The 20,528-nt window shown below is 46.5% G+C and overlaps 1 protein-coding gene across 1 annotated transcript in view; it reads left to right on the forward strand.

Annotated features, from left to right (window-relative positions):
- Positions 1 to 20,528, forward strand: part of LOC141148497 (uncharacterized) — a 46,279-nt gene that overhangs the window by 3,658 nt on the left and 22,093 nt on the right. Inside the window, exon 2 of the mRNA XM_073636017.1 lies at positions 2,394 to 2,531. Within this exon, the coding sequence (XP_073492118.1) occupies positions 2,394 to 2,531 (138 nt within the window). The remainder of the gene's footprint in view (positions 1 to 2,393; positions 2,532 to 20,528) is intronic.

Below are 20,528 nucleotides of genomic sequence, written 5' to 3' on the forward strand. Positions count from 1 at the left end.
CCTTAATTGTCCTTCTTTTTGGTCCGATGTATATAAGTCTATAAAAAAATTGTAATAAGCCTCATTTGTAATGGCAGCCTTCATATTGCAAAGGCTTCCTGGAAGATTATCAGTCGTATGCAATGAACTCACTCCCTGTACCTAGAAGATGCATTTTTACATGTTTTTATTTGCCACCATCATATAATATGAAACTTGTAATGGGAATATTGCTGTATAGGACCTGTGCAGTACTCTTGTACTGGGCCCTGTTGGGTCAGTGGGTCAGTGGGGTTATCAGGGGCTGTCTGTAGGTGCATGCAGCTGCCACGATTGAGGACACAAGAAGTCCAGGATTTTGAAGAGCCACTGTCACTCCATCATCACCACCACCTTGGTGTTGAGGGCCCTGCTTTCCAAGCAGTAGTCCAGCTGTAGTCTGTACTGAGCCCTATCGGGTCAACAGAGTGGCCTGGGCTTGGCATGGGCTCCCTGTGGGTGCATGCAGTTGCATAAATTTAGGATCTGAGGAGTTCAGGAATCTGCAGAACCTTTGGCCCTCCAGCATCGCTACCTTGCTGTGCTGCTCAAGTGATGGTCCAGCAGTAGACTGTACCGAGCCCTATTGGGTCAGCAGGGTGGCCTGAACCTGGCACGGGCTGTCTGTGGGTGCATGCCATTGCCAAAGTCGAGGACCTGAGAAGTCCAGGAGCCTTTGGCCCTCCAGCATCACTGACTTGGTATTGAGGGCCATTATGCCTAAGGCTCCATACACACTGTTAGATTTTCGGCAGATTTTTCTCTTCACATTTACTGAAACCATATAAAATGAGGTCAAAACCTAAGAGTTTCAATTTGTATGCAATCAGGCAGGCCCTTGAACTACATGGTTTTGGTAAATTTAAAGACAAAAATCTGCAGAAAATCTAATAGTGTGAATGGGGTCTAAGCCAGGGTTCAACAAATCCCCGGCACCAGGTGGCCAACCCATCCATCGCTGGCACCAGGCCTGATGCCCTAGACATGCAGCCCTGGGCAACAACAGCTGATTCAGCTCCAACATCTATAAACAAAAACAGAAAAAAAAAACAGCTGTGCTGCCCACCTGCACCCACAAAGTTCCCCCTCTCTTCCTCACATACCAGCACCCCTGCACACTCTCCGTCCCCTCCCCCAGCAGATCTACCGCCGCTGCGCAGAAAGGCTCTGCCACACTCTCCACCCCGGGACCAACCAATCCTTGTGCACCATGGTCCACCTCCCCGACATCCCCCGCGCATTGTGCTGGAGAAAAGCAGGGAGGCGAGCAGAGTCCAGCTCACACAGCATGCCACATACGACCACAACACACACAGACTGAAAACTTCAGCCCCAACAACCTCTAGTGTCAAATCCCCACAACCCGAGAGCCTCAAAGGGACATGCATCCCCCGAAACCACCCAGTGAGAAAGCCATCCCACCCAGCAGCAGCACCACAACTGAATGAGACAGCCACCCCATCCCAAAGCAATCTATAGCTTCCATTCCACTCTGCCACTTCACAATCCGAACAAAAAACCGACTCAGAAAAAATAAACAGACACACTGCACAAAATATCATTCTGCGTCACATCAGAACACACTCACCATCCTCATAAGTTAATTGCCCACGGTGCCTGGCCCTAGTCCTCTCCATGTGCAAATACAAGATCCACCATCTCATCCCTGAAAACAAAGCTTTGCCAGTCAAAAAAATGGCTCCTAACTTTTTTTAGCTGGCTTCTAGATTCAAGGCAAATTTGTCAAGCCCTGGCCTAAGTGATAGTCCAGCTTCCACCATACCAGACCACCTTCAAGCAACTCCACCATACACATGTGGTTGGAGATGTACAGATGGGTTGTGCCACTTGGGCTCTTCTCCTTGATATTGTGAATGACCCTCCTTCTGATGCACTGGAAGGCCAGCACCCAGACTATCAAGGCGGTCAGAAGGCAATGGGATGAAGCAGAAGGCCACCAGTTTGAGTAGTTTGCACAGGTGTGTGCTCCCGCCACGCAGGCTTCTGCTCCATGTCAACTCTGGTCATCACAACCAGCTTGGGGAGCTTAGGGGGCTCAAAAACGCTTCTGTGCACTCGCTGCTTTCTATCCCCCATTTTATAGGCACAGATTTAAAATGTATAGGAATACACTGGTGAGGGGTGGTGGCGTCAGATTACCTGACAGGTGGCATGTACAGGGCTCCATGATTTCTAATAGAGGCCCAATATAACCTAATTCTGCGTTCTTTCAGAACGTCAGTACACTGAACCTTATGCATGATCATGTTAAACTGGCATAGGGGCCCATGAATTAAACACACTCAGGGGCCCTCTGTATAATTAAGTCACTGCTGGGCTGCAGTATCACATGACCTTTCTCTTCTTCCTTGCAGAATTTTTTCACCAATTTAACAGCACAAGTTTTTGGAGCTCCACCGAATGCCCCACAGCCCAGAAATGCCAGGACCAACGTGCCGATTCAGAAAGAGTCAGAAGGACCACCCGCACCGGAAGAGACATGTGGCAAGAAGGTATGTGAATCTGTTCTCTAGATGTAACACTTACGTTACTATGTTTAATGGTAAAAAGTTAGAACTTCTATAATGTTAGCATCTGTGAAATTTCACCTCCCTTCCTATGCCAGTGACACCCTGATAGGTAGGGTGTCACCAAGACAGGAAGTATGGGGATATCACAGACAGTAATACAAAACCTGGGAAAGTTTAAAAATGTATATTTCTATGCGAAAAAAAAAAAGTTTTGTTTAGAGTTTTAGAAACAAAGACTTTTTTGTGCCTGTCAAGTGAGTGGTTAGAGTTGGGCTGCAACCTACCCTTAATTCATCGTAGTCAGAAATTTGGCAAGAGACTATAGTCCCCCTTAATGTGAAAAGCCTGTAAAATCAATGGCAACACAGTGGCTAAGTGGTGAGCACTTCCGCCTAGGGTTGCCGATTCGAATCCTAACCTTGGTTCTATCTGCTTGGAGTTTGCATGTTCTCCCTGTGCCTGCGTGGGTTTACTCTGGTTTCCTCCCACACTCCAAAGGCATGCTGGTCAGTAAATTGGCCCTCGTATGTGTACTACATGTATGATTGTGAGTTAGGGACCTTGGACTGTAAGCTCTTTGAGAGCTAGGGACTGATGTGAATGTACAGTATAATATATACTGTAGGTAACCAACCTCGTCTGCAGTGATTGCCCAAATCGTCCCCTCCGCTCCTCCCAGGACCTCCTGCTCTCTAGCTCCCTTGTTACCTCCTCCCATGCTCGCCTTCAGGACTTCTCCAGAGCCTCTCCCATCCTCTGGAACTCCCTGCCCCGGTATGTCCGATCAGCCCCTAACCTGTCCACCTTTAGGAGATTCCTGAAAACTCATTTATTCAGGGAAGCCTATCCCACACCCACCTAAGAACTGTACCTGAGCCACTCCCCATCAAATCATCTCCCGCAGCTATTGCCTATTGTACCCACACCCCCTTCCTTTAGAATGTAAGTTCTACGAGCCGGGCCCTCCTGTCCCTTCTGTATTGAACTGTACTGTAATTGTGCTGCCCCCCCTCTACATTGTAAAGTGATATGTAAACTGTTGGCGCTATATAAATAGTGTATAATAATAATAATAATAATGTAAAGTGCTGCTCTATATAAGTATCTGTAATAATAAAAAAAATCAGACTTCATATGACTTCTTTCTTAGAAGACCTAAATAATGGGGGCTCAACCTGTGGCCCTCCAGTTGTTGCAGAACTACAAGTCCTATCATGCCTCTGCCTTTGGGAGCAATGTAACTGTCCGCGGCTTGCAATGCTTCATGGGACTTGTAGTTCTGAATCAGCTGGAGGGCCACAGGTTGAGCAGCCACGACCTAAAGTCATATTGCTTGTAGGCAGGAGAGTCGGGTGGTGTCCTCTGCTGGCTGCCAAGGGGCGATGTTGGGCGGTCATATATCAGCTGCTTTTACTACTGGCACCATAGGATTAAGCTGTTCTCTGCTATGGGCTGTGGGTACCATCTTGGGGAAGCCTGTTCCCAAACTAGGCTTGGATTTCTGTGAGATTTTGGAAGCCGTTTTGGATGCAGATGTGCTATATATATAGCACAGTTTGTGTCACGAGTTGGCCCTTGGACTGGGAAGTTGACAGGAACCTGTGTTGTGTAGGGATTCTTAGGATATGGATACTTCCTCAATTGGGTGGTTTGGGGTGCTTGACCAGAAGGTGCAGGCAGCCTTGGAGATAGGACCATTGTGGATGAGCCAATCTGCAGAGTGCACTGGAGAGAGCTCCCCTGGTTGCGGAGGTTTCCCTTTGTGGGACACTCATTTGCCTTGAAAAGCTTAAAGTGAGGACCTGTGAATAGTCATTAATGGAACACCGCAATGTAACAATCAGAAGATTAAGGGACACATCCTCTGGTAATCCCCACTGTTCTGTATTAAGAGAAGTTCTGTGTGCCAAACCTGTTGAACCTGTATTTGAAAAACTTCCCTAAAGTCTGTATATGTTGCTTTATTGAACTAAACGAAAATTGTTGTGGTCTGCTGGCTCAAAACTTAAAGTGGTATTAAAGGTTCGGCTTTTTAAAAAACAAACAAACGTGTTATACTTACCTGCTCTGTGTAATGGTTTTGCACAGAGCAGTCCTGATCCTCATCTCCTCCGGTCCCCCTCCGGTGCTCCTGGCTCCTCCCCCTTGACCAGTGCCCCCCAATAGCAAGCCACTTGCTGTGGGGGCACTGGTGCGTGCACATTACCAAGCCCTGCTCTATGCGTCCATAAGACACATGGAGCCACGGCTTGCCCCCACACTCTCCTTATTGGCTTACTGGCTATGATTGACAGCAGTGGGAGCCAATGGCTCCCGCTGCTCTCAGCCAATAAGGAGAGAGACCCAGGACAGCTGAGGCTCTCGTGCATGTTGCTGGATCAAGAGGGAGCTCAGGAGAGTATTAGGGGGGCTGCGGCGGGAGCAACACACAGAAAGTTTTTTATCTTCGTGCATAGAATACATGAAGGTAAAAAACCTTCAGCCTTTACAACCACTTTAAGCCTCATATGGTCAAGGTCAAGCACCATTGTCCCGCTGCTCATAAGACGTCATCTTTCCACCATGTGGTGATCCAATGACAAGAGATGGAAAAGGTAGATGAACAGCATGGTTGTCTCTCATCCATGGTTGTTACAAATCTGCTGAGAGATCTAAACCAGACCCTTGATGTCTTAAGCTGGCCATAGATGGGTAGAATTTCAAGCAAAAATTCTTGGGAAACAAATGTTTTAAGAAAGTTTTTTTAGATTTTCTATTCATTAGTGGGGTCAAATCAACGTTCGTTTTCTTGTCACCACAGTGCACCGAAAGAGCAGTGTTTGTGGTTTAAATTCATTCCTAAATCAAATTTTAAAGGCACATTAAATATTTAGAAGAGCGTTCGAATATTCTGAGAATTTTCACACAAATTTTGCCAAGAATTTTTGTTTGAAATTCTATCCAACTATGGCCAGCTTTACACTACATCTAGGCAGGTGCAGTTAGCTGGCTGGCCACTAGATGGCTCTGTTCCCATTATAGCCTGTATAGAGAAAAGTTATAAGCAAGTGATAGCTTCCTTTTTTAGCTAGAGCCCTCCTGTAGTGATGTTATGGGTGAGTCAGTGCCCATCTACAAGCCAGGTTGGGAGGAGCCTTAGTGCACTTTAGACATGGGAGCTAAACACCTCACAACTATGTGGGTACAGGAGAGACTGTAATGGAGATGGCTGCTGAGGCGCTGCATATGCTTTCACTTGTGACTACTGCGGAATGTCCAAATGTGATTGACTGTGTATGTCAAGTGTCTCCGGAATGTATGTCTTTGTGATGTGACTGCTATGCCCTTCCCTGAATTCCATCAGTAAAGTGCAGCAGACTACTCTATGTGTGGACATTCCTTCCTTTGACCTCCTTTGTAAGAGGAGATTCTTCCCACTGATCACCAATGTAAGGGGCATTCTTCCCACTGACCACCAATGTAAGGGACATTCTTCCCACTGACCACCAATGTAAGGGACATTCTTCCCACTGACCACCAATGTAAGGAGCATTCTTCCCACTGACCACCGATTTAAGGAGCATTCTTCCCACTGACCATCATTCTAAGGGGCATTCTTCCCACTGATCACTAATGTAAGGGGCGTTTTCCTAATGACCACCAATGTGGGGGCATTCTTCCCACTGACCACCAATGTAAGGAGCGTTTTCTTAATGACCCATTAATTAATGAGGCTCAGTGAGATGTGACAATTATTTCAAGGCTGGTCTACTTGATGCATAAACGTATTGGAGGCTTCATGGGGACACTGGTGTCATAGAGGTACACCCGGTGCAGTAGGAATCAATAGAGGGCATACTGGGGCGCATCTGGAGACACTAAGTGACCTGGAAGGTTGGCATGGAGGACAGAGGTGGCATGAGTAGTCAGGTAAGTACTGTAGCAGGGGGCTAAGCAGAGGCGTAGTGGTCCGTTGCTGGAACACCAAGCCATGCGCCACTTTGAAATTTGGGACTGCACCAGTTAGGAGAGCTGTCTCCTGATAGGATGTGACGCTGATCAGGAGAAATATCTCCTACTGTAAATGTTTATAGGATCAATGTTCCCGGTGAAATCCGGAAGAGCCTATGGCTGTACGTTTGTAGAGTAGACTCAACCTTGGATCCTAGGAGAGGTGGGCGTGATGCGTATCGCTTTCCATCTTCATGGAAAATGAGGGTATATCTTCCCAACAGAGATGGCAATAAAAACCTGACAAAGCTTTTAAACCTTCTCTCCTATCTGGAAGGGTTCCGGCTAAAGCCTACGAAAATCAGCTGGTTCAGCAAGAACCGGCCGACTTTCGATCAGTGTGTACAGTTGTCTGTTCAACAGAAGCTGGTCTGACGACCAACTTCTGTTTTTAACGGGTATGCTGGCAAACCAGGATTCAGTCAGCACTTGCAACCAATGGCTACAAGTGCTGATCAGTGTATTCTGTCCCGTCCTGTCAGAACGCAGAGTCTCAATGGGAGAGATTCCCTGCATCAACATGGCTTGTGTTGGTAGAGCGATCTATCAGTTTTCTATTTATTCAACCTGTTGGTTGAACAAACAAAAAAAAAACTGTTTACCCAGCTTCAGAATCCTGGCACTAAGAGCCAAGTAAAGGAATAGCATGGAGACTCTATGTCTCTGAGCTCCATCTGCATGTCAGTGGGGCTTCGTGGTTGGCTGAATTTGGTGCCAAGACTACAAGTCCCCACCTCTGCTGCTGTCCTGCTAGAACACTATCCCTCCTGCTGAGGCTGAACCCTTGTCAGGGCTGGGCTCAGCCCTTCCTTCTCAAAGCTGGCCGCTCAGCTGTCGGCTAATTGCCAGCTCCTTCCTCTCCACAGTGACTCACCTGTTGATATCCTGCTCGTCAGTCCTGCCTACTTAAGCCGTCCAGCCCAGATGATCTCTGCCTTCGCCTTGGTCACATCTCTAGAAACGCTCTCCTGTGTTCCTGTTAAAGACTTGCTTGGCTGACATTCCCTCTGCCTCCAGATCCTGCTTGCTGTTCTACTACGCTCATCTCTGGCTCCCTGATGTTTTGGCTTGTCTGACTATCCGTTCCGGTACCTGAACTCTGGCTATGTTTTGACTATGTTTACTCTGTTTACCTCTTTATTATTATTATTATTATTATTATTATTAAACAAGTGTGATTTGACTGTGCTTCTGTGTGCCAAACCTGTTGAACCTGTATTTGAAAAACTTCCCTAAAGTCTGTATATGTTGCTTTATTGAATTAAACGAAAATTGCTGTGGTCTGCTGGCTCAAAACTTAAAGTGGTATTAAAGGTTTGGTTTTTTAAAAAACAAACGTGTTATACTTACCTGCTCTGTGTAATGGTTTTGCACAGAGCAGTTCTGATCCTCATCTCCTTGGGTCCCCCGTCGGTGCTCCTCGCTACTCCCCCTGACCAGTGCCCCCCAATAGCAGGCCACTTGCTGTGGGGGCACTGGTGCGTGCACGCTCCGGAGCCCTGCTCTATGCGTCCATAAGACACATGGAGCCACGGCTTGCCCCCAACCATTGACCTTTACTTTCCCACATAAAGTAGTCTGCTGCACTTTACTGATGGAATTCAGGGAAGGGCATAACAGTCACATCACAAGGACATACGTTCCAGAGACACTTGACATACACAGTCAATCACATTTAGTGGACATTCCGCAGTAGTCACAAATGAAAGCATATGCAGCGCCTCAGCAGCCATCTCCATTACAGTCTCTCCTGTACCCACATAATGGTGCTTGACCTTGACCATATGAGGTTTAAAGTGGTTGCAAAGGCTGAAGGTTTTTTTTACCTTCATGTATTCTATGCATGAAGATAAAAAACTTTCTGTGTGTTGCTCCCGCCGCAGCCCCCATAATACTCTCCTGAGCTCCCTCTTGATCCAGCAACGTGCACGAGAGCCTCAGCTGTCCCGAGTCTCTCTCTCTCTCTCCTTATTGGCTGAGAGCAGCGGGAGCCATTGGCTCCCACTGCTGTCAATCACAGCCAGTAAGCCAATAAGGAGAGTGTGGGGGCAAGCCGTGGCTCCATGTGTCTTATGGACGCATAGAGCAGGGCTCCGGAGCGTGCACGCACCAGTGCCCCCACAGCAAGTGGCCTGCTATTGGGGGGCACTGGTCAGGGGGAGTAGCGAGGAGCACCGACGGGGGACCCAAGGAGATGAGGATCAGAACTGCTCTGTGCAAAACCATTACACAGAGCAGGTAAGTATAACACGTTTGTTTTTTAAAAAACCAAACCTTTAATACCACTTTAAGTTTTGAGCCAGCAGACCACAGCAATTTTCGTTTAATTCAATAAAGCAACATATACAGACTTTAGGGAAGTTTTTCAAATACAGGTTCAACAGGTTTGGCACACAGAACTTCACTTCATACAGAACAGTGGAAATTACCAGAGGATGTGTCCCTTAATCTTCTGATTGTTACATTGCGGTGTTCCATTAATGACTATTCACAGGTCCTCACTTTCAGCTTTTCAAGGCAAATGAGTGTCCCACAAAGGGAAACCTCCGCAACCAGGGGAGCTCTCTCCAGTGCACTCTGCCGATTGCCTCACCCACAAAAGTCCTATCTCCAAGGCTGCCTGCACCTTCTGGTCAAGCACCCCAAACCACCCAATTGAGGAAGTATCCATATCCTAAGAATCCCTACACAACACAGGTTCCTGTCAACTTCCCAGTCCAAGGGCCAACTCGTGACACAAACTGTGCTATATATATAGCACATCTGCATCCAAAATGGCTGCCAAAATCTCACAGGAATCCAAGCCTAGTTTGGGAACAGGCTTCCCCAAGATGGTACCCACAGCCCATAGCAGAGGACAGCTTAATCCTATGGTGCCAGTAGTAAAAGCAGCTGATATATGACCGCCCAACATCGCCCCCTTGGCAGCCAGCAGAGGACACCACCCGACTCTCCTGCCTACAAGCAATATGACTTTAGGTCGTGGCTGCTCAACCTGTGGCCCTCCAGCTGTTTCGGAACTACAAGTCCCATGAAGCATTGCAAGATGCGGACAGTTACACTGCTCCCAAAGGCAGAGGCATGATGGGACTTGTAGTTGTGCAACAACTGGAGGGCCACAGGTTGAGCCCCCATTATTTAGGTCTTCTGAGAAAGAAGTCATATGAAGTCTGATTTTTTTTATTATTTATTACAGGTACTTATATAGCGCAGCGCTTTACATTATTATTATTATTATTATACACTATTTATATAGTGCATCGCTTTACAATGTAGAGGGGGGGGCAGCACAATTACAGTACAGTTCAATACAGAAGGGACAGGAAGGCCCTGCTCGTAGAGCTTACATTCTACAGGGAGGGGGTGGTGGTACACTAGGAAATAGCTGCTGGGGATGATTTGTGCACCCCCTCCCCCCCAGATTTCCTCTTCTAGAACAATGCTTACCCCCTGCTGCCCCCCCAGATTTCCCCTTCCAACACAAATCCCCTCTCCCACAATCTCCTTACGGCACCCCACCCCACCTCACATGATATTACAGTGCCCAGGGCGGCCGCCCCTCCTGCCCACCATTTGTCCCGGCCCTACTGGACAGTGCTGATTGGCTGCTACTGAATGCTAGTCTTATCAATAAGTACTGGTGGTTTCAGGCAGCATTTCCACTGCAGAACTTTGTTTTTTCGGGTCCTTGAATGTCCCCTATGGTCGCCTTGAGCATATGGTTCTCTGGACGCAGATAGACACCTGTGACCTTTTAGTGATTTGACCACATTTCAAGAGATAAAGAAGGCTTGTTACCTCTATTTGGACAGCATCCTCTGAAGAAGCCCGATATATGGGGGAACATGTTGGGAATTCCATCTCTCAATGCTGTATCCATGAAACTTTGTTTTTTCGGTCCTTGAATGTCCCCTATGGTCACCTTAAGCATATGGTTCTCTGGACGCAGATAGACACCTGTGACCTTTTTAGTGATTTGACCGCATTTCAAGAGATAAAGAAGGCTTGTACCTCTATTTGGACAGAATCCCCTGAAGAAGCCCAATATATGGGTGAAACATGTTGGGAATTCCATCTCTCAATGCTGTATCCATGAAACTTTATTTTTTCGGTCCTTGAATGTCCCCTATGGTCACCTTGAGCATATGGTTGTCTGGACGCAGATAGACACCTGTGACCTTTTTAGTGATTTGACCGCATTTCAAGAGATAAAGAAGGCTTGTACCTCTATTTGGACAGAATCCCCTGAAGAAGCCCAATATATGGGTGAAACATGTTGGGAATTCCATCTCTCAATGCTGTATCCATGAAACTTTATTTTTTGGTCCTTGAATGTCCCCTATGGTCACCTTGAGCATATGGTTCTCTGGACGCAGATAGACACCTGTGACCTTTTAGTGATTTGACCACATTTCAAGAGATAAAGGAGGCTTGTACCTCTATTTGGACAGCATCCCCTGAAGAAGCCCGATATATCGGTGAAACATGTTGGGAATTCCATCTCTCAATGCTGTATCCATGAAACTTTGTTTTTTTTGGTCCTTGAATGTCCCCTATGATCACCTTGAGCATATGGTTCTCTGGACGCAGATAGACACCTGTGACCTTTTAGTGATTTGACCACATTTCAAAAGATAAAGGAGGCTTGTACCTCTATTTGGACAGCATCCCCTGAAGAAGCCCGATATATGGGTGAAGCATGTTGGGAATTCCATCTCTCAATGCTGTATCCATGAAACCTTGTTGATTTGTACTTGCCAATTGTATTTTAACAATTTTTTATTTTCTTCTAAAATAAAAAAAATCTCATATATAACAGTTGTTACTATTCTTTAAATTAATTTGCACCTTAAAAATCCCAATTTCTCCTTCTACATTTAACTATTTGGGAGAGGAACAGATATGGGGCAACTCAGCGGCAGTGAGAAGGTTAAACAAAGACCATCAGTCACACACACTTCTGCTTATGTCCTTGTGGTCGGTCGATTGCGGCATTTGTCATCGATGTGTCATCCTCCACTTCCTGTTCTCCTATCAGAGGTTCTGTGTTCTCTGACTCCTCCTTCTATTTTTATTATTAGAACCCAAAGAATAAAAAGACCAAAAAGTCTTCTCTGCACCCGTCAGACCACAGAAAACCAATAATCGCACGTCTGAGAGCGCTCATTGCGGGCACAGCAGCTTATTCCATTGAATGGACCACTGTACTATGAGAAATATGGGCAAAGAGGGGGGCCCCCGACTCTTTTTTTAATCTCTTGCTTACCGGGCACTTTTACCCCCTTCCTGCCCAGGCCAATTTTTAGCTTTCAGCGCTGTCACAATGTCAATTACAAATGCACGGTCATACAACACTGTACTCATATGACATTTTTATCTTTTTTTTCACACAAATAGAGCTTTCTTTAGGTGGTATTTAATCACTTCCTTGTTTTTTATTTTTTTGCAAAAAAAGACCAAAAATTTAGAAAAAAAGCAGTTTCATAGTTTGTTATAAAATTTTGAAAACCGGTAATTTTTCTCCTTCATTGATGGGCACTGATGAGCACAGATAGGCGGCACTGATAAGGTGGCACTGGTGGGAACTGATGAGGCAGCACTGGTGGGCACTGATAGGTGGCACTGATAGGTGGCACTGATAAGCAGCACTGATAGGCGTCACTGGTAGGCACTGATAAGGTGGCACTGGTGGGCACTGATAAGGTGGCACTGGTGGGCACTGATAAGGCAGCACTGGTGGGCACTGATAAGGTGGCACTGGTGAGCACTGATATGAGGCAGCACTGGTGTGCACTGATAGGTGACATTAGTGGGCACTGATAAGGCGTCACTGGTAGGCACTGATAAGGTGGCACTGGTGGGCACTGATAAGGTGGCACTGGTGGGCACTGATAAGGTGGCACTGGTGGGCACTGATAAGGCAGCACTGGTGGGCACTGATAAGGTGGCACTGGTGAGCACTGATATGAGGCAGCACTGGTGTGCACTGATAGGTGACATTAGTGGGCACTGATAAGGTAGCACTGGTGGGAACTGATGAGGCAGCACTGGTGGGCACTGATAGGTGGCACTGATAGGCAGCATTGATAGGTGGCACTGATGGGCACTGATAAGGTGGCACTGGTGGACACTGATAAGGTGGCACTGGTGGGCACTGATAGGCGGCACTGGTGGGCACTGATAAGGTAGCACTGGTGGGCACTGATAGGCAGCATTGATAGGTGGCACTGATGGGCACTGATAAGGTGGCACTGGTGGGCACTGATAAGGTGGCACTGGTGGGCACTGATATGAAGCAGCATTGGTGTGCACTGATAGGTGACATTAGTGGGCACTGATAAGGTGGCACTGGTGGGCACTGATAAGGTAGCACTGGTGGGAACTGATGAGGCAGCACTGGTGGGCACTGATAGGTGGCACTGATAGGCAGCATTGATAGGTGGCACTGATGGGCACTGATAAGGTGGCACTGGTGGGCACTGATAAGGTGGCACTGGTGGGCACTGATGAGGCAGCACTGGTGGGCACTGATAAGGTAGCACTGGTGGGCACTGATAAGGTGGCACTGGTGGACACTGATAGGCGGCACTGGTGGGCACTGATAAGGTAGCACTGGTGGGCACTGATAGGCAGCATTGATAGGTGGCACTGATGGGCACTGATAAGGTGGCACTGGTGGGCACTGATAAGGTGGCACTGGTGGGCACTGATATGAGGCAGCACTGGTGGGCACTGATAGGCAGCACTGATAGGTGGCACTGATGATGGGGCACTGATGGGCACTGATAGGTGTCACTAGTGGGCACTGGTAGGCGGCACTGGTGGGCACTGCATAGCAGCAGTGGCTCTCCCTGTTCGGGACCGATGTCCCTCTGACAGAAGCCAGTGATCGTCTTTTTTTCCCCCTCCTGCTGTCAGCAGGAGGGGGAAAAAAAGCCGATTACCGATCTTCTGTTTACATCAGGTGATCAGCTGATCACATGGTAAGGGGCCGGGATCGGGATCGGGATTGGGATCGGCCACTTACTCCGATCTGTGATCAGCCGAGTCTCATAGACTCTGTGAGCCCCACAAGGGGCACACAGGCAACTCATGCACAGGATTGACGTCTTTCAGTGGTTAAAAACACATTGTATGGTTCCCCGCACGCAGAAACGCACCTGTGCGCCAATGGCAGGGTTTTTCTCTCTAAAGAACCCCTGCCAGGTTTTTATTTCTCTACAGAACCCCTGTCAGGTTTTTATTTCTCTACAGAACCCCTGTCAGGTTTTTATTTCTCTACAGAACCCCTGTCAGGTTTTTATTTCTCTACAGAACCCCTGTCAGGTTTTTATTTCTCTACAGAACTTCGGCCAGGTTTTTATTTCTCTATAGAACCCCAACAGATTTTTATTTCTCTATAGAACCCCAACAGGTTTTTATTTCTCTAAAGAACCCCTGCCAAGTTTTTATTTCTCTACAGAACCCCTGCCAGGTTTTTATTTCTCTGTAGAACTCCAACAGTTTTTTTTCTCTATAGAACCAAACAGGTTTTTATTTCTCTATAAAACCCCTGCCAGGTTTTTATTTCTCTATAGAACCCCAACAATTTTTATTTCTCTGTAGAACCCCAACAGATTTTTTTTCTCTATAGAACGCCAACAGGTTTTTATTTCTCTACAGAACCCCTGCCAGGTTTTTATTTCTCTACAGAACCCCTGTCAGGTTTTTATTTCTCTACAGAACCCCTGCCAGGTTTTTATCTCTCTATAGAACCCCAACAGATTTTTATTTCTCTATAGAACCCCAACAGGTTTTTATTTCTCTAAAGAACCCCTGCCAAGTTTTTATTTCTCTACAGAACCCCCACCAGGTTGTTCTTTCTCTACAGAACCCCTGCCAGGTTTTTATTTCTCTACAGAACCCCTGCCAGGTTTTTATTTCTCTGTAGAACTCCAACAGTTTTTTTTCTCTATAGAACCAAACAGGTTTTTATTTCTCTATAAAACCCCTGCCAGGTTTTTATTTCTCTATAGAACCCCAACAATTTTTATTTCTCTGTAGAACCCCAACAGATTTTTTTTCTCTATAGAACGCCAACAGGTTTTTATTTCTCTACAGAACCCCTGCCAGGTTTTTATTTCTCTACAGAACCCCTGCCAGGTTTTTATTTCTCTATAGAACCCCTGTCAGGTTTTTATTCCTCTATAGAACCCCTGACAGTTTTTTTTCCTGTAGACCCCATAGCATTTTTTTTTATTTCTACAGAACCTCTGCCGGGTTTTTATTTCTCTATAGAACCCCAACAAGTTTTCTTCTCTATAGAACCCCTGTCAGGTTTTTTTTTAATCTATAGAGCCGCTGACAGTTTTGCTTTGTAGAACCCATGACATTTTTTTTTTATTACTCTATAGAACTCCTGACAGATTTTTTTTTCTCCATAAAACCCCTGCCAGGATTTTCTCTAGAACCCCTGACAGGTTTTCATTTCTCCATGGAACCTGCCTGGTTGTTATTTCTCTATAGAACCCCTGTCAGTTTTTTATTTCTCTACAGAGCCCCTGTCAGGTTCCGTTCTTTATGAAACCCCTGACAGATTTGTATTTATCTATAGAACCCCAGTCAAGTTTTTATATCTCTATAGAAGACCCGTCAGGTTTTTATTTCTCCACAGAACTTCTGATGGGTTTTATTTCTCTATAAAACCTCTGACAGGTGTTTGTTTGTAGAACCTCTGATACTTTTTAATGTCTTTATAGAACCCCTGACAAGGTTTTATTTCTCTATAGATGCCCTGTCGGGTTTTTATTTCTCTATAGAACCCCTGAAATATTTTGATTCCTTTATAGAACCACTGACAGTTTTTTTTATTTCTCTATCAAAACCTCTGACAGGTTTTTATTTATTTATAGAAACCCTGACAGGTCTTTATATATAGAACTCCTGTAAGGTTTTTATTTCGCTATAGAACACCTGACAGTTTTTTTTCTGTAGAGCCCCTGTCAGGTTTTCATTTCTTTAAAGAACCCCTGTCAGTTTTGTATTCCTCTAAAGAACCCCTGTCGGGTTTTTAATCCTCTAAGGAGCCCCTGTCAGGTTTTATTACTGTCTGTGTCTCCTCTGTATTTGTCCTGGTGTCACCTGGACTGAAAGTGAGGAAAAAATCTTAAAATCTGAGCTGTCACTGTTACAGAAATAGTGGGGGAATCTTTAAATGGGGACAATTCTATGGGACACAACTGGAGGATTTCCCTTACTACGGAGAGATTTCTTCTTACTTCCTGTTGTGTTCCAAGACAGGAAGTGAAGGAAAATCTCCCCATTGCTACACAGGCAAAAAAACAAACAAAAACAAAATAAAAAAACAAAATAAAAACCAAAACATGAGGTGGGTTTTAAAGCTGAACTCCGGGATAGATAAATATAGTCTAAATCTGTCGGTCAAGTGTATTTTTCTTGACTCTTGGTATATTTCTTCCAGATCTGTGCAGTAGTCCAGTGTGAGACTTCCTGTAATAAAGACTGCTCACTGCTGATCTCTCTCCTTGTGCAGGGGGACTGGTCTTGTCTCCGCCCCCCTTCTGTAGTTTTCTGTAGGCAACATGTAGTGGGTGGAGCCTGCTGGCCCCTCCCACAGCTCTGCCATCTGCACAGGCTGTGTACAGCACAGTGATGATGCCACTGATACTTTTACAAGATAATAACTGGTTTGGCAACAGAAAGTGGATTTATATCATATGTGGCATATACAGTATATACAGTATCTCACAAAAGTGAGTACACCCCTCACATTTTTTGTAAATATTTTATTCTATCTTTTCATGTGACAACACTGAAGAAATGACACTTTGCTACAATGTAAAGTAGTGAGTGTACAGCTTGTATAACAGTGTAAATTTGCTGTCCCCTCAAAATAACTCAACACACAGCCATTAATGTCTAAACCGCTGGCAACAAAAGTGAGTACACCCCTAAGTGAAAATGTCCTAATTGGGCCCAATTAGCCATTTTCCCTCCCCGGTGTCATGTGACTTGTTAGTGTTACAAGGTCTCAGGTGTGAATGGGGAGCAGGTGTGTTAAATTTGGTGTTATCACTCTCACTCTCTCATACTGGTCACTGGAAGTTCAACATGGCACCTCATGGAAAAGAACTCTCTGAGGATCTGAAAAAAAAGAATTGTTGCTCTACATAAAGATGGCCTAGGCTATAAGAAGATTGCCAAGACCCTGAAACTGAGCTGCAGCACGGTGGCCAAGACCATACAGTGGTTTAACAGGAGAGGTTCCACTCAGAACAGGCCTCGCCATGGTAGACCAAAGCAGATGAGTGCACGTGCTCAGCATCATATCCAGAGGTTGTCTTTGGGAAATAGACATATGAGTGCTGCCAGCATTGCTGCAGAGGATGAAGGGGTGGGGGGTCAGCCTGTCAGTGCTCAGACCATACACCGCACACTGCATCAAATTGGTCTGCACGGCTGTCGTCCCAGGAGAAAGCCTCTTCTAAAGATGATGTACAAGAAAGCCCACAAACAGTTTGCTGAAGACAAGCAGACTAAGGACATGGATTACTGGAACCACGTCCTGTGGTTTGATGAGGCCAAGATAAACTTATTTGGTTCAGATGGTGACAAGCGTGTGTGGCGGCAACCAGGTGAGGAGTACAAAGACAAGTGTGTCTTGCCTACAGTCAAGCATGGTGGTGGGAGTGTCATAGTCTGGGGATGCATGAGTGCTGCCGGCACTGGGGAGCTACAGTTCATTGAGGGAACCATGAATGCCAACATGTACTGTGACATACTGAAGCAGAGCATGATCCCCTCCCTTCAGAGACTGGGCCGCAGGGCAGTATTCCAACATGATAACCACCCCAAACACACCTCCATGACGACCACTGCCTTGCTAAAGAAGCTGAGGGTAAAGGTGATGGACTGGCCAAGCATGTCTCCAGACCTAAACCCTATTGATCATCTGTGGGACATCCTCAAATGGAAGGTGGAGGAGTGCAAGGTCTCTAACATCCACCAGCTCTGTGATGTCGTCATGGAGGAGTGGAAGAGGACTCCAGTGGTAACCTGTGAAGCTCTGGTGAACTCCATGCCTAAGAGGGTTAAGGCAGTGCTGGAAAATAATGGTGGCCACACAAAATATTGACACTTTGGGCCCAATTTGGACATTTTCACTTAGGGGTGTACTCACTTTTGTTGCCAGCGGTTTAGACATTAATGGCTGTGTGTTGAGTTATTTTGAGGGGACAGCAAATTTACACTGTTATACAAGCTGTACACTCACTACTTTACATTGTAGCAAAGTGTCATTTCTTTAGTGTTGTCACATGAAAAGATAGAATAAAATATTTACAAATATGTGAGGGGTGTACTCACTTTTGTGAGATACTGTATATAATTACATTTTTATTTTTGTGCCCACAGTTCATTTTTAAACATTCCTACTGTATTAAAAGATATCAAAAATCCCTACTTGATGTACATTATGGGTACCACTCAGGGAACAATTGAAAACACTAGGGATAAACCCAAGCAGCTAGCCCATTCATGGTAGGTACAGATTCAAGTACACAAATGGAAATCATTGTCCTTTTTTTATAAGGAATTGGCATTAGAGGAGCTATTTTAGTACTAAGCACTGATTAGCTTAATCAGATGATGCAGCAAATGTAGCACAGTCAGACCTGTAAGATGACAGACTGACCGACCAAAGACATCCAATTATAGTTAAAGGCTCACCGTAGTGTGGAGGGGTAAGCCAAGACTTCAATGGCTTTGTGTGTCTCTTAGGGACCCCAGTGGAAAGAGTTCCATTTTTGAGTTCCCAGCTCCACCTCCAACACCTTTTTTTTTAAGCATGTAAATCTTATTTAGAGTTGGCAGCAAATGGTACAAGACATTGTTTTCCAGATATACATACACTATATTGTCAAAAATATTAGGAAGCCTGCCTTTACACGCACATGAACTTTAATGTCATCCCAGTCTTAGTCCGTAGGGTTCAATATTGAGTTGGCCCACCCTTTGCAGCTATAACAGCTTCAACTCTTCTGGGAAGGCTGTCCACAAGGTTTAGGAGTGTCTATGGGAATGTTTAACCATTCTTCCAGAAGCTCATTAGTGAGGCCAGGCACTGATGTTGGACGAGAAAGCCTGGCTCACAGTCTCTGATCTAATTCATCCCAAAGGTGTTCTATCGAGTTGAGGTCAGGACTCTGTGCAGGCCAGGTCAAGTTCCTCCACCCCAAACTTGCTCATCCATGTCTTTATGGACCTTGCTTTGTGCACTGGTCCAAATCATTTGGTGGAGGGGGGGGATTATGGTGTGGGGTTGCATTTCAGGGGTTGGGCTTGGCCCCCTTAGTTCCAGTGAAGGGAACTCTTAAGGCGTCAGCATACCAAGACATTTTGGACAATTTCATGCTCCCAACTTTGTGGGAACAGTTTGGGGATGTCCCCTTCCTGTTCCAACATGACTGCACACCAGTGCACAAAGCAAGGTCCATAAAGACATGGATGAGCGAGTTTGGGGTGGAGGAACTTGACTGGCCTGCACAGAGCCCTGACCTCAACCCAATAGAACGCCTTTGGAATGAATTAGAGTGGAGACTGTGAGCCAGGCCTTCTCGTCCAACATCAGTGCCTGACCTCACAAATGCTCTTCTGGAAGAACGGTCAAACATTCCCATAGACACCTAAACCTTGTGGACAGCCTTCCCAGAAGAGTTGAAGCTGTTATAGCTGCAAAGGGGTGGGTGGGGGGGGGGGGCAACTCAATATTGAACCCTACGGACTAAGACTAGGATGCCAGTTTATGTGCATGTAAAGGCAGGCGTCACAATACTTTTGACAATATAGTGTAATATACCAAATTATCTGCATTCGTTTAACGTGGTGTCCTTAGAGTATCTGTCACTCAGGTAGAGGAGGATATTCTCTATTCGGTTGGGGTGCCCTGGGATCTCACTTCCTACTCCTGAGAGGCATAAAGAGCCAGTGAGTAATTTAACCACTTCCCGCCCGCCCTATAGCGGATTGACGTCCGGGAAGTGGTTGTGTTATCCTGACTGGACGTCATATGACGTCCAGCAGGATAACATGCCGCAGCGCGCCCCCGGGGGCGCGCATCGCGGCGATCGGTGGAGCGGTGTGTCAGTGTGACACACCGCTACACTGATCTTGGTAAAAAGCCTCCGGCGGAGGCTCTTTACCACGTGATCAGCCGTGTCCAATCACGGCTGATCACGCTGTCAATAGGAAGAGCCGTTGATCGGCTCTTCCTCACTCGCGTCTGACAGACGCAAGTAGAGGAGAGCCGATCGGCGGCTCTCCTGGCAGGGGGGGTCTGCGCTGATTGTTTATCAGCGCAGCCCCCCCTCAGATCACCCCACTGGACTACCAGGGATGCCACTAGGACCACCAGGGAAGGGGCAACGTGGATGGCCAGGTATGTACCCCATGGCCATCCACATGTGCCCAATCTGTGCCAATCAGTGCCCACAAATGGGCACTGATTGGCACTATTATGTCCATGATATGCCCAGATCTGCCCAGCAATGCTCTATCAGTGCCACCTGTCATTGCCCATCTGTGCCATCTGTCATTGCCCATCTGTGCCACCTGTCATTGCCCATCAGTGCCACCTGTCAGTGCCCATCAGTGCCCACCTATCAGTGCCCATCAGTGCCACACATCAGTGCCACACATACGTACCCATCAGTACCACCCATATATACCAATCAATGCCACCTATGAGTGCCCATCAGTGCTGCCTATGTGTGCCCATCGGTGCCACCTATGAGTGCCCATCAGTGCCGCATACCAGTGCCACCTATCAGTGCCCATCAGTGCCACCTATCAGTGCCCATCAGTGCCGCCTATCAGTGCCCATCATCAGTGCCCGTTAGTGCCACCTCATCAGTGCCACCTCATTGGTGCCACCTCATCGGTGCCCATCAGTGCCGCCGTATCAGTGCCCATCTGTGCCGCCGTATCAGTGCC

The sequence above is a fragment of the Aquarana catesbeiana genome, linkage group LG06 (genome assembly GCF_042186555.1).
Source record: "Aquarana catesbeiana isolate 2022-GZ linkage group LG06, ASM4218655v1, whole genome shotgun sequence".
Lineage (NCBI taxonomy): Eukaryota > Metazoa > Chordata > Amphibia > Anura > Ranidae > Aquarana > Aquarana catesbeiana.